The 24,829-nt window shown below is 43.7% G+C and overlaps 1 protein-coding gene across 1 annotated transcript; it reads right to left on the bottom strand.

Moving 5' to 3' along the window:
* Positions 1-7,625: 7,625 nt before the first annotated feature.
* F2RL1 (F2R like trypsin receptor 1) lies at positions 7,626-23,627 on the bottom strand. The gene is made up of 2 exons (XM_047088177.1): positions 23,377-23,627; positions 7,626-9,936 (listed from the first exon to the last, which is right to left on the bottom strand). The coding sequence occupies exons 1-2, from the start codon at positions 23,492-23,494 to the stop codon at positions 8,825-8,827; spliced, it is 1,230 nt and encodes a 409-aa protein (XP_046944133.1). The 5' UTR covers positions 23,495-23,627; the 3' UTR covers positions 7,626-8,824.
* Between the last annotated feature and the right edge of the window lie 1,202 nt (positions 23,628-24,829).

Below are 24,829 nucleotides of genomic sequence, written 5' to 3'. Positions count from 1 at the left end.
CGTGACTGAGACTGGTGATCTTGTCAAGGTCACCAATGTTCTCCATGTGGTAAGACCCACTGGGTCATTTCTCTGTTCTTATATCTTGACCTCTCAGTAATATTCCACATGGTTGACCACGCTCCTTTACATCCTTGGCTTCCTTTCTTTGGACTTTCTTCCTGCCCCAGTGGCCCGTCCTTCTCAGTCTCTCTCTTTTTTTTAAAGTGTTTTCATTTATTTGGAGAGAGAAAGAGAGTATGTGTGGGAGGGGCAGGGAAAGAAGTAGAGAGAGAATCCCAAGCAGGCTCTGTGCTGTCAGTGCAGAGCCTGATGCAGGGCTTGATCCCATGAACTGTGAGATTGTGACCTGAGCCAAAACGAAGAGTGGGATACTTAACCGACTGAGCCGCCCAGGTGCCCCCCCTTCTCAAAGTCTCTTTAACAGATTCTTTTTTTTGCTCAAAAGGTAAGTTCCAGGGGTGCCTGGCCAGCTCAGTCAGTAAAGCATATGACTTTTGATCTCGAGATTATGAGTTTGAGCCCCATGTTGGATGCAGAGATTACTTAAAAATAAAATCTTAAGGGGCGCCTGGGTGGCTCGGTCAGTTAAGCGTCTGACTTCGGCCCAGGTCATGATCTCGCGGTCTGTGAGTTCTGAGCTGACTGCTCAGAGCCTGGAGCCTGATTCAGATTCTGTGTCTCCCTCTCTCTCTGCCCCTCCCCTGCTCATGCTCTGTCTCTCTCTGTCTCAAAAATAAACGTTAAAAAAAAAAATTAAATAAAAATAAAAAAATAAAAATAAAAATAAAATAAAATCTTAAAAAAAAAAAAAAAGGAAGTGCCAAAGGCCTCTGACCTAGGCCTGCTTCTCTTCACCTATAGTCTCTCCCCTAGGGCATCTCACGAAGTCCTTTACTTTAAATTTTTTTTTTCAACGTTTTTTTTTTTATTATTTATTTTTGGGACAGAGAGAGAGCATGAATTGGGGAGGGGCAGAGAGAGAGGGAGACACAGAATCGGAAACAGGCTCCAGGCTCCGAGCCATCTGCCCAGAGCCTGACGCGGGGCTCGAACTCACGGACCGCGAGATCGTGACCTGGCTGAAGTCGGACGCTTAACCGACTGCGCCACCCAGGCGCCCCATGAAGTCCTTTACTTTAAAAACACTAATGGGGGCACCTGGGTGGCTCAGTTGGCTAAGCATCTAACTTAGGCTCAGGTCAGGATCTCACAGTTAGTGAGTTTGAGTTCCCCATTGGGTGAGCTTGAGCCATGCTTCTCTCTCCCTCTCTTTCCCTCTCTCCCTCTGCCTCTCATTCACCTGCGCCCTCTCTCTCTCTCCCTCCCAATCAATCAATAAACAAACAAATAGATAAATAATAAAAATGCTAGTGAGGGGCACCTAGATGTCTCATTGGGTTGAGCATCTGACTCTTGATCTCGGCTCAGGTCAGGATCTCACGGCTTGTGGGTTTCAGGCCAATGTTGGGCTCTGGGCTGACAGTGTGGAGGCTGCTTGGGCTTGTCTCTCTCTGTCCCTCCCCACCTCACATGCACTATAAATACATACATATATACATACATACATACATACATAAAATGAGCTTTGGGCATAGGCATAGAGTTTGCTTAAACTAAATAAAAAATAAAAATGCTAATAATATGGCAAAGACTCACCATCCCTGATCAGTTAAAAAAAAAAAAAAAAAGAATCCAGATTCAGATATCCAAATGTCCTACTCTAGTTGTTTTTTTTTTTCCTTTTCAACCGTTCTAAATGAATGTCTAACAGGCACCTCAAACTCAAGATGTCAAGGCCAAAAGAGAACTCTTGACTTTCAAGCCTCAAACTTGTTTACTCCTAATTATTTCACCATCATCCATTAAGAAAAAAATCTAGGCATGATCTTCAATTCCTCAATTCCTCTCTTGCTCACATATGTTGACTTAACAACTAAAACACAGTCCAGGGGCACCTGGGTGGCTCAGTCAGTTGAGTGCCTAACTGTTGATTTCAGCTCAGGTCATGATCTCATGGTTTATGAGTTTGAGTCCCACGTCAGGATTTGGTCTGACATTGCAGAGGCAGCTTGGGATTCTCTCTCTCTCTCTCTGTCCCTCCCTGGCTCCCTCTCTCTCTCTCTCTCAAAATAAACTCAATCAATCAACCAATCAATCAATCAATCAATGGCATTGCAGCTTCCCACTTGTCCTCTTGGGGCATATGAAGCCCCCCTTTGTGTTAGGAGGTCACTGAAGCAGACCTGTGGAAAGGCACACATGAAGAGGAACGGAGGTTTCCTGTCAACAGCAAGCACCAACTTGTGAGCTCTGTGAGGAAACCACACTGGAAGTGGATCCTCTAACCCCAGTCAAACCTTCAGATGACTGCACCCTTATGAGATCTCAAGCCAGAACCTTCTGGCAAAACTGCTCCTGAATTCATGACCCACAGAAACTGTGAATGTTAGTAAATCTTTATTATTGTGTTAAATCACTAAGTTTTCAGGTAAGGTATTATGTATACATAAAACTAATACTCCTCTTTTACTTAAAAAAGCATATTGGTACACATGCTTACACATGCATAGAAAATATGGTAAAGGGTACACAAAGGGAGTAACTCAGTTCTGACACAGTGTGTAGGGAGGGAATATGCTCACTTTCCACTATATGCTTTTATATTCTCAGGTTTACTTACTAGAATAACATTACTTTTATAATTTTTAAAAATTTAGTTTTTGAAATGTTTAAGCAAAACACCGTTAAGAGGGATAAACCACAATGGTGGCCCTTTTCAAGCCTTCTCATCCTTCATGTTTTCCTTGACTTTGTCCTACTCTCAACACCTAATTTTGGAATAGGCTAAAATTCTTTAAATGCTTTCCAGTGGCCCAAATACTGGAGGATTGGTTTATTTTGTCTTTGTTTGTATTTATTTACTTGTTTATTTACTTATTTTGAGACAGCGCATGAGCACATGAGCAGGGAAGGGGCAGAAGGAGAGAGAGAAAGGGTCTCTAGCACCCTCTGTGCTAAGCACAGAAGCTGATACAGGGCTCAATCCCATGACCCTGGGATCATGACCTAAGCTAAAACCAAGAATCGGATGCTCAACCAACTGAAGTACCCAGGTGCCCGTTTTGTCTTTAGTATTAGTACATTTCACTTAAACATCAACCACGAGAAGACTACTGCTAAGGCAGGAATCCTGATTTGATTATTTGCACTTAATAAGCAATAATGTTGCAATAACCATGTGTGGCACGATCAAATGAACCACTCACACTGCTGCTGGGTGCTGATGTCTTGCCTGGAGGTCACCATGGAGCCTGCAGGTTGGGCCACTGGTTTCTGCAGGAGGTGGCCCATAACTCCAGCTGGGCCTAATTTCTCAATAAAGATGGAGATTGGGAAATATTCCACAAAATGAGCAACCGGTGGAGGCAAGGGCAGCTCATACCCAAGCCAGCTCAGACTCTCCTTCAGTAAAGACGAGGTGTGGACTCAGTGACTCCAATTACCTCCATTTAGATAAGAACAACCATCTCAGTCAAGTCTTTCTGGCTTGAAAGGAAAAAAAAAATGTGGGACTCAGGGCACCTGGGTGGTTCGAGGTGGGGCACGAGGTGTGGACTGAGTGACTCCAATTACTTCCATTTAGATAAGAACAACCATCTTAGTCAAGTATTTCTGGCTTGAAAGAAAAAAAAAAATGTGGGACTTGGGGCACCTGGGTGGCTCAGTTGGTTGAGCATTGACTCTTGGTTTTGGCTCAGGTCATAATCTCATGGTTTGTGGGTTCGAGCCCTATGTCAGGCTCTGAGCTGGCAGTAACACAGGGCAAAGCCTGCTTGGGATTCTCTTTTGCCCTCTCTCTGCCCCTCCCCATTTGCGTGAGTGCTCGCTGTCTCTCAAAATATATAATTTTTTTTTTTTTAATGTGGGACTTGATCTTTGTTTAGTTTCTTTTTTCAGAACTGGGCATGGGTGGATGTCACAGGCCTCTGACTAAGTGGAATCACTAACTTCTCTCTAAAGACATCCAGGGGTGCCTGGGTGGCTCAGTCGGTTAAGCGACTGACTTTGGCTCAGGTAGTGATCTCACGGCTCATGAGTTTTTGAGCTCTGCATCCAGCTCTGTGCTAACAGCTGGGAGCCTGGAGCCTGCTTCAGATTCTGTCTCCATCTCTCTGCCCTCCCCTGCTCACGCTCGGTCTCTTTCTCAAATACAAAATAAAACATAAAAAAAAAAAAAAATTAAAAGAAGACATCCAAACTGTGTAGCACAGACCTGTAATTTTAAACGAGACTGAGGGCAGCAGTGACAAACTCTACCTTTGATTCTGTAACACAGCCCAATCCTCTCAAGGGCCTCCAGTGAGTTCAAGTTCCAGGAAGAAAGCTGTAATCACTAAACTATGCATACTGATGAGATTATAGCCCCAGGATTTATGAAATCTCGATAACCAGGAAATTAGTTGGTCTGAAACTTCTGCTGCCAACTAAAGGGACACCAAGGACATAGCCACAGATCAACTCCCAGTAAGGCCATTCCTTCCGCATTACTGTCTGGCAGTGGGACACAAATCCACACTTGCTTACAAAGTAAGAAGGCCCTCTTAATTTGAATAGAGCCAGTGGAGTGCAAAATAGTCAAATTTGCAGCTAGTTTAAAAAATTCAGACCCCAATAAGAAAGTAAACACAGGAGCAGAGACAACCACAACCAGGGTGCTTCCGGGCTGGGGCCCGAGTTCCTCATTCGTGTCCGGTAAGGGGCAGAGTCAGGTAGCCCAGGGGTTTTGTCAGCTCCTCTCAAAAGCAAAAGAAATGTAATCATTCGAAAAGCTTTTGCTTCAGCAAACACACATTCTTAGGATTCTAGCTCTCATTTCTTTAATGCTTTTTTTAAAGTTTCTTGGGGCGCCTGGGTGGCTCAGTCGGTTAAGCGTCCGACTTCGGCTCAGGTCACGATCTCGCGGTCCGTGAGTTCGAGCCCCGCATCGGGCTCTGGGCTGATGGCTCAGAGCCTGGAGCCTGCTTCCGATTCTGTGTCTCCCTCTCTCTCTGCCCCTCCCCTGTTCATGCTCTGTCTCTCTCTGTCTCAAAAATAAATAAAAAACGTTAAAAAAAGAAAAAACACTTTTTTAAAAATTTCTTTATTTACTTTGAGCGGGGCAGAGGGGCAGAGAGAAGTGGAGAAAGAATCCCAAGCAGGTTCCGCCCTGTCAGTGCCAAGCACAACGCATCTCAATCTCCATGAGGTGACCCGAGCCAAAATCAAGAGTGAAACACTTAACCACCCTGGTGCCCTTTTCTACTTTTTAATGTACAAAGATGTGAAGAAAAATGAACCAAAACAACGATTCTCTTCTATAGGGCCCTGACCATATTACAATCATCCATACATGGAATACTACCTCGTCATTAAATATAATGAGGAAGATGGGGCCCTGGGTGGCTCAGTTGGCTAGGCGTCCGATGATTTCAGCTTAGGTCCTGATCTCCTGGTTTGTGGGTTCGAGCCCAGCGTTGGGTTCTGTGCTGACAATGCAGGGCCTGCTTGCGATTCTCTGTCTCCATCTCTCTCTCTGCCCCTCCCCTGCTCACAATCTCTTGCTCTCTTGAAAATGAATAAATTAAAAAAAAATTTTTTTAACGTTTATTCATTTTTAAGAGACAGAGAGAGTGCAAGCTTGAGTGGGGCAGAGAGGGAGACACAGAATCTGAAGCAGACTCCAGGCTTCGAGCTGGCAGCACAGAGCCTGATGTGGGGCTCGAACTCATGAACCATGAGATCATGACTTTAGCCGAAGTTGGACACCTAACCGATTGAGCTGTCCAGGTGCCCCAAAAATGAATAAATACTTTTAAAAATAATGAGGAAGATCCATATTAGCTGATTTATTAGTTAATATATATGCACATGTGTATAGATATACATGTATTTCTTGTTTTAAGAGTGTAATAGACATATAGATATTGTAGGTAAGTTATTACAAAATTTGTTTCCTTTGGGAAATGAGAATGGGCATGGGTAGGAAAGAAAATTCTCATTTTATATGTTCTTGTTCAGTTTGATACACCAGCATGTATTATAAAAATGACTAACAAAGAAATGGCAAATACCAAAGTAAGTTCTTCACGGATCAGCCCATACACCTCCTGCAGGGCCCCTGTGAGCCATCTGTTTCCGCTGCTTTGTTACTCAGTGTCCTCCATCTTTTGGTTTCTTACCTGTGAAATGAGGACAACCTAAGCCTGCTGGGAGACTCAGAACAGAGCAAGCAAGGAAAGCAGGGTGTAAACAGGCACTGGAGTGGAAAGGGGCAGACCAGAAATGAAATCTCATTAGCAGTCAGAGAACAACAGCAACAATGCTACGTAATATTTCTGAGTGCATAAATGTGCCAAACACTTCATCCCCACACTATAAGGAAAATATCACTATCCTCATTTTACAAAATGAGGAAACTAAGGCACAGAGAAGCATCTTCCTTAAGCTCACAAAACAAGATATGATGGGGGTGCCTGGGTAGCTCTGACAGTTAAGCGTCCGACTTTGGCTTCAGGTCATGATCTCATGGTTTGTGAGTCTGAGCCCCATATGGGCTCACTGCTGTCATCATGGAGCCTGCTTCGGATCCTCTGTCTGGTTTCTCTGCTCCTGCCCCACCTGTGCTCTCTCTCTCTCTATATATAAACATTTAAAAAATATATTAAATTTTTTTAAAGTAAAAAAAACCCAACAAGATATGATGGGGTCAGAATTCAGCCCTGCCTGTCAGCCTAGGAGCTACACCGTTAGCCAATAAGCTGTGCTGCTTCTGTACAAAGTAAAACAACAGCTAAGATTTTGCTTCTAGTCAAATTAGCAAAATTTCAAAACACTGATAGGTCATATGTCAAAGAGCATTTCAGGAAACAGGTGCAAAGGTACTATTTTGGTAGAAACACAAATTACTGAAGGCAATTTGGTGAGAGTTACCGAAATTTAAAATGCTTATCTAACTTTTGACCTGGTCATTCTACTTTCAGGAACGTATCCTACAGAAATACTCACAAAGATGTCTACTCTGATGTCCAGTGCAGCACTGTTTTAATAACAACAACGAAAAAAGAGGAGACTTCAGGAAACATCAGTAGGGAGATGACTAAATACATCACAATATATCCCCAAATTGAAGTCTGTATCCTTTAAAACAATTTTTTTTAATACTTAATTTTTTGAAAGAGAAGGAGAAAGAGTGATAGAGCACGAGCAGGGGAAGGGCAGAGAGAGAGACACAGAAACCAAAGCAGGCTCGACGCTGTCAGTGGAGAGCTTAACGTAGGGCTCGAACTCATGAACCGCGAGATCATGACCCCAGAGTCAGATGCTTAACCCACTGAGCCACCCATGCACCCTAAAGTCTGTATCCCTTAAAAAAATGGAGGTCAGCCTATAGACACAGACATGGAAAAAATGCTAAAACCTTAAGTGAAAACAATTGTCACCAAGCAATATACAGAGTGTGGCCCTGTTTATCTAAGAAATACAGTGTGAGCAACACATAATTTCTTTTTAGAAGAGCAACGCTGGGGTTTCCCTTCTCCCATGCCCTCCCTCAGAAATAACCCACAAAACACACAACTCAAAAATAAGTTGTAAAAAACAGGGTCATGCGTTATTTATAAATCTCTACAATAAAATTATTTAAAAAAAAAACACAAATACAACAGTTACAAATTCAGTTTGGGGTAAATAGCCCCCTAAATATACTGTAAATCACATCTCTTTAGCATTCTTTCCCAAACAGATGTGGTTCAAATCCAGTGAAGGCATTACAATGTCATATTTGGTAGCAAGTGAAGAAAACTGACAATAAATAGTCCAACTATAATTACGAAAAATACTAAGTGGCAAATGCCATCCTTACTTTGAAACAATCTGTCACTCACACTACCTGAAGATTCTGAGTCAGTATACAGTTACACACAATTTGTATTTCCACCTTTAAGATCTGCACTGTATTTTCCTTGTCGTGGTAAGGGCACACCCAAAACCTCAAAGGACTGATAAATGACTGAAAGCCCTGATGAGACAACAGACATCATCACAAGCTGCTTGCAAAAGACACCCAGAGCAATGTATACTTCTGTGGCACCTTGTCAGTAGAAGCAGCACCCAGACCCATGGTTCTCAAAGGCTGGTGTGTGTGGGCACATGCAGCAGAGGCTCATTAAAACGCAGGTTTCTGACCCAGACCCTGAGCTCTCATTCCTGAGTCTGACGAACCTGCATTTGTAAACAAGAGCCACGAGGAGGTGGGAGGAGGACTCCACTGAACATTCTCACTGTACTGTCCAACACTAACTGGCTGCCACTGGTTGGAATGGAAGCTCCCCTACTGCGAGTAGCTTCTTCGCCTCTTTAGCCTCCTCATCTGTACAGTCAGTCAGTTGGTCTGATCATCTCTGAGGGCACTAAAGCCCTAACAGGGTTGGCACTGAGCCCAGATGTAAAAGAAACGTAGTCTCAGCTAAGAACTCTGTCTGCACGCCAACACTAGTTTGTACAAGTCACTGGGTCTCTGTGTTTTCACCGTTGTCTGAAAAGTTTGCTTCTGTTGGTTGCATTTCCGGGGGCATCTGAGAAGAAGTCTAAAACTGACATCTGTATTAATTTGGGGGACTTTCCTCATGCAAACAGGGAGGCTTCCAGCAATCCTGAGAGATGTTGCATATACATGGTGGTATGTGGTGAGACCCACTTGGTCAGAAAACAACAGAAACATACCCTTAACACCAAGCAGGTTCCAAATCCTCCTGTAAAACAACCAACAGAGGGGCTGCAAAAGTCAATAGGAGGTTTTAACACTGGTTGAACTTGAAGAGTAAGAGCTGGATTTCCTGGAGAATTTCTTGGATGTGAGGGATACTTGCATCCGCTTTACAGTACGAACACTTCGACAAAGGAGTGCATTCTTTGCATGATCCCTGAAGTCTTGTGAAACAAAGTAATAGACAAAGGGGTCAATGCAGCTGTTGAGGGTGGAGAGGCAGAGGGCTACAATGTACAGGGCGTAGACGTGGCTCTGGCTCCAGGTTTTAATCAGGAAATAATGCACCACAAGCAGAAGGTTACTGGGAGTGAAGCAGACCAGGTACATGGCCAGGACGGTGACAATGAGCTTGATGGCTCTCTGCCTCTTCTTTCCCGAGTTTTCATCCATAGCAGAAGATCGGAGTGTTCTGATCATTAGCACATAGGCAGAGGCCGTGAGGAAGGCTGGGAATAAAAAGACTCCGATGGCCAGAGAGAGGAAATAATTGAACATGTCTCCTACCAGCACCTCCTTAGGCAAAACATCATGGCAGGTTGTGATGTTAAGGGCTGGAATGTAGACAGTCTGCTTCACGACATACAAGGGGATGGTAACCAGCAGAATCAGCAGCCATATCCCCAGGGAGACACCAAAGGCAATGTTTGCCTTCTTCCTGGGGTGCACCATGGGATTCACGATGACCCAATACCTCTGCACACTGAGGCAGGTCATGAAGAGAATGGAACAGTACATGTTGCCATAGAAAAATCCAATGAGTACCTTGCAGAGGGCTTCCCCGTAAATCCAGTTGTTGCCATGTATGTGATAGGCAATCTTCAAAGGGAACCAGATCACAGAGAGGAGATCTGCCAAGGCTAGATTGGCCATGTAAACCACAGCAGGGTGCTTTTTCTTTGTTCGGAAAAGAAAGACCCATAGGGCCATGCCATTACTTGGCAAACCTATCACAAATACAATTGTGTAGACGATTGGAAGAAAGACAGTAGTCAATTTTCCAGTGAGGACAGAGGTAGAAAACTCATCCACAGAAAAGCCTGGTTCCACCGTAACTCCTTTCCCAGTGATTTGAGATGAGCTATCAATCTTACCAATGAGACTTCTTCCTTTAGACGTTCTATTGGTTCCTGTACAAGAAAGGCCAGGCAGACAAGGGTCATTACAGAGATCAATCTTTCAGCAGTAATGCTGGTTTATTTAAATAAAAGTACTTTAAAGTTGTCTTTTTTTTTTTTTAAGTAACCTCTATGCCCAACATGGGGCTCGAACTCACCACCCCAGGATGAAGAATGGCATGCTCCACCAACAGACCCAGCCAGGTGCTCCTACATAAAAGTACTTTAAAGACAGGAGTGTACAAAATGCTTACAAGGGTTTTCTTTGGGGGATGGGATTATTGGGTTTTGTTGGTTTGTTTTTTACAATGGATTTTTTTTTCAGAGGGTTGTGGGGTACATGTGGAATAGAACATTGATTTCTATTGAATCTCAAAAAAACTGATAGTACTTCAATTTATTTTTACAAACTACCCACAGTCTAATGACTGTTCCTAACTGGTGTGTGTGTGTGTTAAGTTTATTTATTTTGAAAGAGAGAGAGAGAGAGAGAGAGAGAATATTTCAAGCAGGCTCTGCACTCTCTGCGCAGAACCCAACTCGGGGCACGATCTCACAAACCATGAGATCATGACCTGAGCCAAGATCAAAAGTCGGATGCTTAATGGGCTGAGCCACCCAGGCACCCCTTCTCTGTTGTTATAATGGCCATCCATCTCACTCTGGCTGTGAGACTAGATCCAGCCTGGCCTATCAGTCATTCCCTATCTCAAAGTCCAAAATAGGGAGATTCCCAGGAGCACAAGGTACATTCCCTCTCCACCCACCAGGACAGCCCAAGCCTTGGGCAGGGATTCCCCCGCTTCTGTGCGGGCCTCCTGGAAACCTTCCTACGGAGGCCAGCTGGCAGGCAAGTCTTCTGGCCTCAAGATCACCGAACAGGTCACTGCACTATTGTATTCAGACAAATTTGTGCTCTGACTTTCAAGCAAGTATCATGGCAAGCTTTAACAACTTATGCTATCATTCCCATATTTGCATTAAACTTTAGAAACCACAAACAAATGGCATATCCAGTCTACATCCTACCTAACCAAGTGTTCATGGAGTTGAATAAGAAAACGAGGGACAGCTGGATGACACGAATTCTGAGGAACAGGTCTCTCTCTCTCTTCACCACGTAGAGAAAATATAGCAAATTGCATCACAGTATGCCAGGGAGGAGGTTAAAATACTCACAAGTTTATTTGATAACTTTTATGCTTAGTCATTACTTTTTCGTCCCCTAGCTTTGCACCCATGTTCAGCGAGATTGTTCACTTCTCTTGAGGTTTCTGTTAAGTTAGCTTGGGTGGAGAAATAAAGGGTATGGAGATCAATACTTCAGTTTTCATTTAGTGTAGTGCATTGAAAGGTAGCCCCCAAAATGAAATGTCCATGTCCTAATCCCTAGAATCTGTGATCATTATCCTATTGGAAAAATGATCTGGGGCGCCTGGGTGGCTCAGTCGGTTAAGTGTCCAACTTCGGCTCAGGTCACGATCTCACGGTTCATGCATTTGAGCCCTTCATTGGGCTCTGCTGACAGCTTGGAGCTGGAACCTGCTTTGGATTCTGTCTTCTTCTTTCTCTGCCCCTCCCCTGCTCACACTCTGTCTGTCTCTCTCTCTTAAAAATAAGCATTAAACAATTTTAAGGAAAAAAGAAAATAAAAACGATCTTGGGGCACCTGGGTAGCTCAGTAGGTTGAGCGTTGGACTCTTGGTTTCAGCTCCGATCATGGTTTCACAGTTTGCGAGTTCAAGCCCTACATTGGGGTCTGTGCTGACAGTGAGCTTGCTTGGGATTCTCCCTCTCTCTCTGCCCCTCCCCTACTTACTCTCTTTTCTGTCAAAAAGTAACAAACTTAAAACAAAGAAAAAAGAAAAAGTATCTTTGTAGGTGTAATTAAGGATATTGAGATGAGAGGATCATTCTGGATTATCTAGGTGGGCCCTAAATCCAACAAGTATCTTTATAAAAGAAAGGCCAAGGGGGTGGGGGGTGGGGTGCCTGGGTGGCTCAGTCTTGTAAGCATCTGACTCTTGGTTTCACCTCAGGTCATGATCTCCTGGTTCGTGGGTTCGAGCCCCGCATTGGGCTCTGTGCTGACAGTGTGGAGCCTGCTTGGGATTCTCTCTCTCCCTTCTCTCTCTGCCCCTTTCCTGCTCCCTCTGTCTCTCTCTCTCAACAAATAAATTTAAAAAAATTTTTTTAGTAAAAATAAAGGCAAAGGGAGATTTGAGAGAAATAGAAGAGAGCACCGAAAGGAGAAAACAATATGAAAATGGAGGCAGAGGTTGGAGCCCTGCCAGAACCAGCCAAGGAATGCTTCTCCCTCTCCTCTCTCTCTGCCCCTCCCCCGCTCATGCTCTCTCTTTCTCAAAATAAATAAACTTAAGATAAATAAATAAAGCCACCAGCTCGTGCCGATTGTTATGGCAGCCACAGGAAACTAAACACTCAGGTAGACCAATCTCTTCTTACTTCTTTTATAATTTTTTCCAAAGAGTATGAATTATCTTTAAATTAAAATAGCAGAATATTGCTATATATTACAGTGTTCTTCAACTACTTGACTAAAACAGTAAGAAACATTCTATATGGTAACCCAGTTCCCATATGTACTATCCATGATGGAAAAAAAAGAGTTTCACAAAACAACTACCTTGATCACACAGGCTACACTCTAGTACTTTCTACGGTATTCTAGTTCAACCTTATGAAGAGCCAGTCACCACCCTCTACCTGACTTCATGACCCCACTTGTTTTTTAAAACCAGTTAGCAGAGTAACCAAGTTTGAAACACCTCAAGAGACCAGTTTTTTTTTGTTTGTTTGTTTTTTTTTTTTAAATTTTTTTTTCAATGTTTATTTATTTTTGGGACAGAGAGAGACAGAGCATGAACGGCGGAGGGGCAGAGAGAGAGGGAGACATAGAATCGGAAACAGGCTCCAGGCTCTGAGCCATCAGCCCAGAGCCTGACGCGGAGCTCGAACTCACGGACCGCGAGATCGTGACCTGGCTGAAGTCGGACGCTTAACCAACTGCGCCACCCAGGCGCCCCATGTTTTTGTTTTTTTTTTTTTTTTTATTAACAGATGAGATGTCTGTGGAATGCCCCCTGGACCTCACAATGATAAGGGTCTCTGTGTGAGATTATAGGACCATGTCATAATGTTTTTCTAAATCCCACAGTCCCTGGCATAGCCCTGGACATACAGCAGGTGCTCAACACACCTGGGAGGGACTGAGAGGCTCAGCTAGGCACACCACTGAAGGAAATGAGGGAGAATCAAGAGCTCTCCTGCTCATTTCTTTAGTGCCTTGGGCTGATCCAGTTAGTAGCCAATCCACACAAAACAGGAGCACTAGCTGGGGACTATAGGAGCACAGCTCTACAAAATACAGTAACTACCTTCACACCAGTAAGAGCTCTCACTAAGGGCTCGTATCCTGTGTCCAACATGGCTTCCAACACTTTACATGTATTAACTTGCTTTCACAACCGCCTTGAGGGATGTACTATTAACTGATCATCCTTTTACAGATGTGTAAACTGACGCACCAAGAAACTGGGTCACTTTCCCAAGGTTAAACAGTTGCTAGGTAGGAGTCGGGACTCAACACCAGGCAGTCGATTTCTAGAGTCCAGGCTTCTAAAGTCTATACCGCATGGCCCCTCTGGGGCCCTGACCTGAGCTCACGTGTTGTAATCCTTTGAGACCAAACTATGCCGACTCCACACGATATTTTTTCTCAAACAGAAAATTTTAAATGTAAAATTTTACCATTTTATTATTTTTTTAAGGTTTACCCATTTTCGAGAGAGAGTGTGTGAGAGAGAGCGGGGGAGGGGCAGAGAGAGAGGGAGACAGAGGATCCAAAGTGGGCGCCTCACAGCCAGCAGAGCCCAATGCGGGGCTTGAACTCATGAACCATGAGATCATGACCTGAGCAGAAGTCAGATTCTCAATCGACTGAGCCACCCAGGTGCCCCAAATGTTACCATTTTAAAAATGACTATCTTTGGGGCGCCTGGGTGGCGCAGTCGGTTAAGCGTCCGACTTCAGCCAGGTCACGATCTCGCGGTCCGTGAGTTCGAGCCCCGCGTCGGGCTCTAGGCTGATGGCTCAGAGCCTGGAGCCTGTTTCCGATTCTGTGTCTCCCTCTCTCTCTGCCCCTCCCCCGTTCATGCTCTGTCTCTCTCTGTCCCAAAAATAAATAAACGTTGAAAAAAAAAATTTTTTTTCAAAAAATAAAAATGACTATCTTTAAATTAGCTCCTTCTCTAATAGTTAATATATTTATTTGTATTAATATCAACATGTTTGAAGCCTTCCAGAGCTGTAAAAGAATCCTGTAAATCCTGTGTCAGTAAAATGTTCACAAACTCTCCAGAGAGGGAATGGGGCAGAGCTGGTAACTGACTGGTGGACTGTGTTCCGATGAACTCTGCCATTAAAGATCTAGGTCCTCCACCCTAGACACACCCCACCAGAGACTAATTCAATGAGTTAGCCTGCATTTCTGTAGGGCAGAGCCACCAAGATTTCAGAATTATCACAAAGAAAACTCAATTTTTTTTAGTACCAACAAAAATTATATAGTTTGCTTTATAAAAGGGAGAAAAACCTAGGCATTGATTTCCACGGTTAATAATAGCACAAAAAAGGATAACCAGACGTTGTGTGCCTAAGACAAGAAGCACCCATGGGCTCAGTGGGCTGAGTATCTGACTTGGGCTCAGGTCAAGATCTCACACTCTGTGAGTTCGGGCCCCACATCAGGCTCGCTGCTGTCAACACAGAGCCCACTTTGGATGCTCTATTCCTCTCTCCCTGTTTCCCCACCCCGCCCCCGGCTTGCTCTCTCTCACTCTCAAAAATAAATAAACATTAAAAAAAAAAAGAAAAGAAGCACCATGAAACTAACTTTGCAAAAAAACAACAAACCTGAATCTGATCAAGCACGTGGATCCAACCGCCAAACTAACGGAAATAAAGAAAACAGTAAGATATATTAAAAAACACAACAAGAATGGACCCAGCAAAATCCCGAATGTGGAAACTGCTACAGGACAAAGGACTTAATTTCCTCAAAATATAAATCACAAAGCAAAAACAAAATAAGAGAGAAAGAGGTGTGGAGCAGGGACTCATACATTAAAAAATTTAAAAGACCTATCAACCTGTGCAGTGTGTGGTGAACCTTATTTGGATCCTGATTCAAACAACTTTTAAAATAGTGCTTATACAGGGGTCTGGCTGGCTTAGTCAGTAGGGCATGTAACTCTTGATCTCGGGGTTGTGAGTTCAAGCCCCACATTCGGTGTAGAGCTTGCAAAATTTTTTTAAGCTTACTTATTTGTTTGGGAGAGAGAGAAAGAGAGAGAGGGAGGGGTAGAGAGAGAGGGAGACAGAATCCCAAGGTGGCCCTGCGCTATCAGCATGGAACCACTGAAGGGCTCAAACCCACGAACCTGAGCCGAAACCAAGAGTCAGTCGCTTAACTGACTGAGCCACCCAGGCACCCCCAGGGGAAAAAAAAATTTTTAATAAAAAAAAAAAAAGTAGTACTTATGACACTTATGAGACAGAAATTTGAATACTGACTGAATATTTTATGTTAAGGATGTATTTTAAGTGGTTATGTGGTTATGTTTGACAACAAAATCTTCATCTTTTATGAATACATACTGAAACATCTTAAGATAAAATTATATTTGGACTCCTTTCAAAGTAACACAACGACCGGAAGCTTCGGATACTTCTGGTGGGAATGTAAAATGGTGTAGTCACTGTGGAAAACAAGATGGCAGGTCCTCAAATGGCTAAGTGTAGAGGTGCCATATGAGCAATTCCCACTCCTAGTATATACTTAAGACAAATAAAAACACATGTCCACACAAAAATGTGTACATAGATGCTGACAGCACTATTCGTAAGCATCAAGAAGTGGAAAACAATCCCAAAAGTTCATCAATTGATAAATGAACAAAATGTGGAATATTAGTTCACAATAAAAGTACTGACACACGCTACAACATGGATGAACCTTGAAAAGACTAAGTACAAGAAGTCAGTCACCAGGGAACACGCAGAGTGTATGATTTCATCTACATCAAATGCCCTGAATAAGTAAATCCATGGACAGAAAAGTAGAATAATGGGTGTCAGCAGCTGGGGAAATGGGGCGATTGGGGAGTGATGGCTCAGGGGTGGGCTAGGGTGGGGTGGGATATTCTTTTGGGGTAATGAAAATGTTCTAAAGTTGATTGTGGTGATGGATATACAACTGTGAATTTTCTTCAAGTTATAGAACTGTAGAGTTTAAGTAGGTGAGCTGAATGGTATGCAAATTATCTTAACAAAGCTGTTAAAAAATATGACAAAAAACAGGCTAGAGCATCATGAAACTGAGTGTGGAATTCACTATAATCTTCTACTTTCATATGTTTAAAATTCTCCATAGAAACAAGCACATACCAGGTCAGGAAGGTTCCTGCAGAGATCAAAATCTGTTTTTAATAAGAACAGTAAAATAAAGGGGGGGGGCAGTAAGAAATACTAAAATAAAAATTAAAAAAAAAAAAGAGAGAGGAAGAGATTGAGAAAAATTTCCTGAGAATATTCCAACATATAACCTTGAATGGTCTCAATCAAAAATATCATTCATGGGGCACCTAGGTGGTTCAGTTGGTTAAGTATCTGATCTTGAGTTTGGCTCAGGTCATGATTTCCCAGTTCCAGAAAATGAGCAAGCCTTGGGCTCTGCGTTGATAGCACAGAGCCTGCTTGGGATTCTTTCTCTCTGTCCCCACCCCTGCATGCACATGCCCCCTCTCTCAAAATACGTTATAAAATAAACATTGAAAAAATAGCATTCATAGTAACTGTGTTCACTGTACCAGTCACAGAGCACACAGGAGCATGTTGTTTAACACTAGTAAATGTCAAGATGCTACTCAAAGATCCTTAAAGCCTTTTCAGCATAGTGCAGACTTTTACCCCTTACAATGTCCTATGTCAGGCACCAAAACTCCCAGAACTCGTCTAGAACTGATACTATCCCAGCTCCCAACTATCTACCTATCTATCCACCTTCCTATCTACCTACCTATAATCTCCCATCTATAGATCAGCTAAAATCTTTTCTATTTCATAGTGGGAAAAAAATTAAATGCACGTATGAACTTTGAGCACATGTAAAGTACTGGCGATAGGGGCCCCTGGGTGGCTCAGTTGGTTAAGTGTCTCACTTCAGCCAGGTCATATTCTCACAGCTCATGACTTCAAGTCCCATGCCAGGCTCTGTGCTGACAGCTCAGAGCCTGGAGCCTGCTTCGGATTCTGTGTCTCCCTCTCTCTCTCCCCTTCCCCCGCTTGTGCTGTCTCTCAAAAATAAACAAATATTAAAAAAAATTCTTAACTAAAAATAAAATACAGTACTGGCTATAAAAACATCCCCATTTATGGGCAATAATCAACAATATTTGCCCAAGTATGCAAGAACACATACCCACAGATACTCAAAGCAGCACCCCCCATCCCAATTGCAAAAGGAAAATAAAAGGAAAACAAGCAATGTTCATTAGCCCCTATTCCTAACTTACCATATCCCCATATGGTTTCTAACATTAACAGTAGATGCTATACTTACTATCCAGTAATACTGAAATGCAATCGAGAGCTACAATATACTATCAACTGAAAAAAGCCCCTGACAGAGCAATATGCTTTAGTATAACAAAATTATAATTTGAAATCTGAAATCTAGGATACTAACCAAACTATAAACAATGGCCATTATCTGTGGAGTAGAATGGGTGTGGAGGGGAGAACTTTCTTTTTTGACTTCACAGGCCTCCACATCGTTTGGGTTTCCTTTTCGAAGGAGCGTTAATTGGTACAATCTTTTTCAAGGTCAATGGGGCAAAACATCAAAATTTAAAGTGCCCTAGGACCTATGAACTTACTTAGAGGAATCTGCCCTGCATACATACTAGCAAACGTGCACAGAAATACTGTTATGTATGTTATGTACAAGAATATTTACTGCAATATTGTGTGTCATGATAAAATAAAAACAGTCTCTGGGCACCTGGATGGCTCAGTCGGTTAAGCATCTGACTTCGGCTCAGGTCATGATCTCGAAGTTCGTAAGTTTAAGACCTGTATCAGGCTCTGTGCCAGCACAGAGCCCACTTCAGATCCTCTATCCCCTTCTCTCTCTGCACCTCCCCGATTGTGCTCTCTCTCAAAAATAAAAAAAGTAATCATAAACTTTAAAACAAAAGTTAGTCTCAAAAACTATTAAAAAGGAGACTAGGGGGCACCTGGGTGGTGGCTCACTGTTGATTTCAGCTCAGGTCATGGTCTTGCAGTTCTTGAGTTCAAGCCCCGCAGTAGGCTTTGTGCTGACAGTGCAGAACCTGCTTGGGATTCTCTCTCTCCCTCTGTCTCTGCCCCTCTCCCACTTGTTCTCTCTCTCCCTCGCAAAATAAATAAATGAACTTAAAAAAATGAAAAAATTTACATTTAAAAAAAGAAAAGGGGCGCCTGGGTGGCTCAGTCAGTTAAGCATCCGACTTCAGCTCTGGTCATGATCTCATGGTTTGAGAGTTCAAGCCCCGTGTTGGGCTCTGTGCTGACAGCTCAGAGCCTGGAGCCTGCTTCAGATTCTCTCTCTCTCTCTGCTCCTCCCCCACTCATGCTCTGTCTCTCTCTCTCTCTCAAATAAACATTTAAAAAAAAAAAGATTAAAAAAAAGAAAAAAAAGGAGACTAGTTTGGGGTGTCTGGCTGGCTCAGTGGGTAGAGCATGTGACTCTTGATCTCCAAGTCATAAGCCTGAGTCTCATGTTAGGCATAGAGATTACTTTAAAAAAAAAAAAAAAAGGAGACTAGTTCAGTAACTTCTGACATTTATATAATGAATAATATTCCCCCTATAAAAGTATGGATAAATTTCCCCATACTGACCATGAGCAAATTAGGTAAAAAAAATAAATCGTGGGGTACCTACGTGGCTCAGTCAGTTAAGTGTGTGACTCTTGACTTTGGCTCAGATCATGTCACAGTCATGGGATCAAGCCCTGCATTGGGCTCTGCACTGAGCTTTGAGCCTGCTTGGGATTCTCTCTCTCCCTCTCTCTCTCTGCCCCACCCCCCACCATAAGTATATAAACATTAAAAAAATTATGGCACAGTATATCTAATAAAATCCTTCTACTATTACAAAATATATATACAGTAAAACCTTGGATTGCAAGTAACTTGTTATTTGAGTGTTCTGCCAGACAAGCAAACATTTCCGTTAAATTTTAACTTCATAAATGAGTGATAATACATGTGAGCAGTATGTGATACTGAACATCACATGATCACAACTAAGGGTTTTTCTTCCTCTCTCTCTCTCTCTCTCCCTCTCTCTCTCTCTCTCTCTTGCAATGTGGGATTGTGGGTGATTGTCTCCCATGCTCAGATGCTTGGTCTCAGGCTGCGGTGTTTGGCAAAAATCAGTTATTTTTCAGAACATTGGTAGGTGCCCACGACTGGCATTAGTGTATTTTTTGTCACTTCAAAGCACCTACTGACAGTCCTTTGCTTTTCCAAACAAGAGTAAGCTTAGGGATGCTTTGCTTCATTGTAGGTCAGGCTGCCCACAGATACAGACCCTTTCCTCTGCTGACCTATTGCCAGTTACATTAAATACAGTATACGACAAGAGTTTATTAATATTGTACTATAGTCAACACCTGTGTGAGCATATACAGTGGCCCCCATGCAGAAAAAGATTCCATTGAGCCAAGAGATAGCAGTGATTCTGTTAGTGACAAAGTTGTCCTACACAAAACCCTCCTTTCTCATCTTCCTCACACCAGCCACAAAGGTTTTCAAAGATAAGTGCAGGTTAATTTGTTTATTTTTCTTTATATTTTGGATTTATTATTTTTTATTATATTACAGTATTGTCATAATTTTTATATGAATCTTTTGGGGTTGTGGAATGAATAACCTGAGTTTTCATGATTTCTTACAGGGAAATTTGCTTTGATATACAAGTACTTGGGATTACAAACATGTTTCCGGAACGAATTAGGCTCCCAAACCAAGGTTTTACTGTATTGGGCATAGAAGTCCACTGACACTGGAGAGGAGAAAGAATGGGGGATTTTCGCTGTTTTAAAACACTTCTGATTTAGACAATTGTGGGGGGAAATGCATGGAAAACTTTTTCTTTAAACTTTTAACGACTTTAACTTTAAAACTACTACTTGTTCTTTGTTATTTTAAGCATCCTCCAGTGGCCCACCCTCCCCACCAAACCAAGTACAGATCAAGTACTTTATTTGTGGGAAGTATCCTTTTGTAACCTTTTCCTTACTATCTCCTCACCACAAATCTATTTGCTTCCAATATCTGGGAACACAGACTGAAAAATAAAAGCTTCAATGACCAGAGACCTCTCCCTAGGTACACATCAGTAAATTTTCATGTGTTCTTTCAGGATGAACTGTTTTCTTCTCAACACTTGCCCAGCTAATAAAACCATAAGAAAGTCAAACACAGAGCACTAAAACATCATCTACTTGGGTTAATCAGTAACTATGCACAAAGCAGGCAAGAAACCAAACAGAAATTTAGAGTCCATCTTCACATTCATTATAGTATTCTCTCTCATTACGAAACATTGGAAGTACGCCATGTGTCCATTAACAGATTAATTTTTCAATTATGATAAATCCTCCTATAACATGTTGTAGAGTTTAAAAGTGTTTTTATTTACTGACATGATACTGACATTTATATAATCCCATGCTGTACAGAAAGACTTTCTGCTTGTGAGTACATGTTTTATGCAAGGATGTATGAAAGAATGGGAAAGGATACAAACCAAAATGTCAGGAGTGGGGGTGCCTGGGTGGCTCAGTCCGTTAAGTGTCTGACGTCAGCTTAGGTCATGATCTCTCAGTTCACGAGTTTGAGCCCCGCGTCCAGCTCTGCACTGACAGCTCAGAGCCTGGAGCCTGCTTCGGATTCTGTGTCTCCCTTACTCTCTGCCCCTCCCCTGCTCTACTCTGTGTGTGTATCTCTCTCTCTCAAAAATAAATAAAACATTAAAAAAATTATTTAAAAAAACATTTTAAAAAATGTCAGAAGTGGTATACTTTGGGTACTGAAAATGATTTAATTAAACTTGTCTTTTTCAAAGAAAATTTTGTTCATTATTGCTCTACAGTGATCACATACTACTTGTATAATTCGTAGTCAATTACAAAGAGAACAGAAGTTTCCGTCTCCAAAAGAAGAACAGAATGACTGAATCATAGGGGACCTCCTAGGCTTGTGATGTGGTAGAAAGAAGTGCTTAAAACAAGCTGGCTGAAACGCCAAACTTCCATCACCTTGCCAGATCACTAGGGCCAAGTCCCCTCACTTCATTCCTCATTCAATATTTACTGAGGTCCTTTAGATAATGAGACCGTGCTGGACCATGGTGATGGAGAGGACACTAGAGTCCATGGCCTCCCAGAGTTTATGATCCAGGAGGAAGACAGATTAAACATATTTACACAAATAATTATCAATTAATGTTGTGACTGGAATGCGAATGTGGCCTGACAGAGTGTTTTCCTTGCCTCCACCCCCAATTCAGTGGCCCCCATCTGTAAAATGAGAAAGGCATATTCTAGGCAGAGTTGTCCTCCATGAGTCAGTCTTTAGGGTGAGATCAAAGAAGCCTGGGAAGAAAATCAAACCAAATATCTGCCTGGTAGCAAACTGAGAAACATGCATAAGGGTAAAGGTAAAAGTGGATGAGCAAAGAGGTATGCTAAGGGGCAGAAAAACTTTGGGGATGCTCTATTTCTTAATCAAATTCAATTTACTTTCAAGTTGGGAGGAAAGCTCCATCTACCTAAGTCTGTTACCTAACTAACCCTTTAGGAAAGTTACCATGCAAAGGAACAAAAAAGTATGTGGAGGGGAAAAAAACAAAACAAAAACCCTCAAGGTGCAATGTTAAATACCTCTGGTTAACAAGTAACTTGATTTTGTTGTTGTTGTTAAACAAGTTCACCACATTATCCAAGAATGCCCACCTCCCAGCCATCTCCCTCAATCTGCAAACAAGAACCAGCTAAATCCTCAGGGCTACCTCCTTACAGGAACTGTATAAATCAGAAAAGCTATAGGTCATCTATACCTACATTTTTTTTCTTAATGTTTGCACATACTTAGCTTTACTTAAGTTTCCAACTTTAAAAGACAAAGGCAAATCGAAACGTGTTCATTACAGTTTCAACACCTCCTGGTAATTAATAAATGCCTTTATTGTAATGCTGCCCAAAAAAGTTATACAGTGGTGCAAGTTTCAAGTATATACTAGAACACGCTTTTCTGTAATTCCAGAGGCAAAAGAATCACATTCTTCAATCTAATTCAAGTTGACAGTGATTTGCTCCTTTACAAAATTCACGGGGCAATTTAAACCTCCCTTCCGAGACTACCCTGACAGCCACAAACAGCCGGGCACCCGTTAGCATCACAGCAGCTTGATCTTTGGCCAACTATCCCCCACACCCTCAGAAGCCTGCTCAGCAGGGGAGATCCCGCCCCCAGGAGGACAAGTTGGAGCACACCCGGTGCAGGACACCTGCGGAACCCGGCAGCCCTGCACAAGCTGGCACCTGAGCACCGCCGGGACGGCTCCTGTGCTGTTCCATTCCCGGAGCGGGCAGCCTGGGTCACACAGACCTCAATGGCGGCCCAAATAGGTTCCGTGTGGCATATAAAGGCCCGGAAACCCAGGGCCGCAGTAAGGTCACCTAGTCGAATAAATGGCAGGGTCCAAGAAGTTCCATTTGTAAAATCCTCGTGACGCCCAACTGGCCTAAAACTCCAGGCTGAGCGCTCAATACCCCGAAAACCCAGCGGGGTCCGGCCCTTCCATACCCGGGCCATCCACCGTGCCAGAAGAGCTTCGGACCCCAGGACGGTTTCGAACTACGGGAGCCGACCCCAAAGAGGGGGCTCCGAAAGTTGAGGAGGTCACAAAAAGCGAGGAAGAAGTTTCCCAGGCCTCGGGCTCTCACCCATTCCACACCGCTATGAGCCAACTAAGTCTAAGAGGTCCTGCCACCAGTGTGAGAAAAGCTCCTTAATGACTGAATGTTTACAAAGAAGCCAACCCTGGGGAGGGGAGGCTGAGCCCTCTAGGTACCCTTTAGACGCAAGCACTCCGTTCCCTCCTCTTCCTCCGCGGACTTCAGCCTCTCCCAGTTGTTCCAGCCCATTGCTCTCCGGCGCAGCGATCCCCACTAAAGCCTCCGAGAGGGGGTGCGAGAGGTGGTGGCCGCGGCGGCAAGAGAACACCTTTCGTGCACCTGCCCAGCTTCCACCACCAGTGCATGTGCCTGGGACCCCTGGCTCTTTAGCTGCAGGAGCCCTCCTTGACCAAGTTTCTCACCTTGGACGGTGCGATTGCAGGAAGCAGAGGCCGCCAGCAGGATGGCGCCCCCCAGCAGCCACATCGCGCTCAGGCTTCGCATCCTTCCTGCAGCCCCGACGCCAGGCGGGCAGGGCATTCGCCGCCAATGATTCGAAATTCGGAGTCCCACTCGCCGCTCCAAGAGAAAGCCACCGTCTCACCTGCCCGAATCCAAAAGCCTCTGCGCTCGCCTCCCCGGAGACGGATGAGTTTCAGTGAAACCGGAGCGTCCCCGCGCACCTGCGCGAGGCCCCGCCCCGGGGCCGGAACGCGGGGCTCGGCCCCGCCCCTTCGGACGTCCGACGCGCGGGTCCGGCCCCACGCAGTCTTGCCGGGAGCCCGGGCGCCCACCTACGCGCTGCAGGTGCGAGAGCTGCTGTTGGGGAGGGTGCGGGAGCCGCCCGCGGGCGGGGCTGGGAGGGTGAGGTAGCTGTATTGGAATGCAAAGGCCGGAACGCTCGGACCTCGAGTTCTTTTAGACCTGGCCACGCCTAAAACTACCATTACCCTTTAATTACTCCTGGGGAGCCAGGGTCCGGTCTCCTTCCCTCCCCTTTGCTAAATGGAAAAAAGCCACGGTCTGAGCTCACTGACTTTGTCGTCGGTTATTGGTAGAAACTTCTCAGCGTAGCGGGCACTAAGGGATAAGGGGTGAGTTTTTAATCTGCAGAGACAACATGGATGGCTTCGGTCACCAACAAAGCGGTGGGGAGCAGGAAGGGGCCCCGCCAGGGGGTCAGGGATCTGGAATTGGGTTTCCAGCTCTGCTGTTAACTAGCTGTGACCTCGAAAAAAACCTCTTCACGCCCTTCTAGGCCCATTTTCTCGTCTGTGAGGTGATAGTTGGAAGAGCTGCTTTAGTGCCTAGAGCTAACGATTTGGAACATTATCTAGTTTAACCCCGACAACAAGCTGCGCATTAAGTATGTTTATTATTCCCATTTTACAGCTGAGGAAATGGAGTTTAGAAAGGCTGGATAAATTGCCCACAAGTACTTAGTTTATAAGGTACAGTTTGTAAACGCACACCACATTTAATCTCCAGTCTACGACCGCCACTTTCCATTAATCACTGCACTGTAAATGCCACATCAGAGTCTCCCTTGCATTGGGAGCTAGTAGTCCAAAGAAATAAATAAGCTGATAGAGGGGGTGGGGAGAAAAGGAGTGAGACTTTGGGGATGGGTGCACAAGGGCCAGCATCATACTGGTAATACTTTCTTATATTTTTTACTTGCTTTGAAAAGGTAAAATAAAGTTTAAAGCTACCAGCTAAACTATCGGGTAATGGAGGAGCAGAAAAGAGAAACATTAGTGTTGTCCTCAGATGTTTGAAGGATTAGCTCATAGAAGAGGCTTAGACAGGTTTTGAGTAGCTCCAGTGGGAGGCTGGTTTTGGCGCAGTATAGAAAGATTTCTAACAAGTCTCGCT

The sequence above is a fragment of the Lynx rufus genome, unplaced genomic scaffold, assembly GCF_022079265.1.
Source record: "Lynx rufus isolate CCGP_SWC_20201006 ecotype Redwood Valley unplaced genomic scaffold, mLynRuf1.p SCAF_1, whole genome shotgun sequence".
NCBI classification, from domain to species: Eukaryota; Metazoa; Chordata; class Mammalia; order Carnivora; family Felidae; genus Lynx; species Lynx rufus.
The sequence above is the reverse complement of the archived record's forward strand: the minus strand, read 5'-3'. Positions and strand labels throughout refer to the sequence as shown.

Bases quoted from the DNA above. Each gene is read 5' to 3' on its own strand.
- F2RL1 (XM_047088177.1), bottom strand. From the start codon at position 23,494: ATGCCCTGCCCGCCTGGCGTCGGGGCTGCAGGAAGGATGCGAAGCCTG. The intron at 9,937-23,376 runs GTGAGAAACTTG...TTTCTTGTACAG, and splicing joins CTGCAATCGCACCGTCCAAG to GAACCAATAGAACGTCTAAA.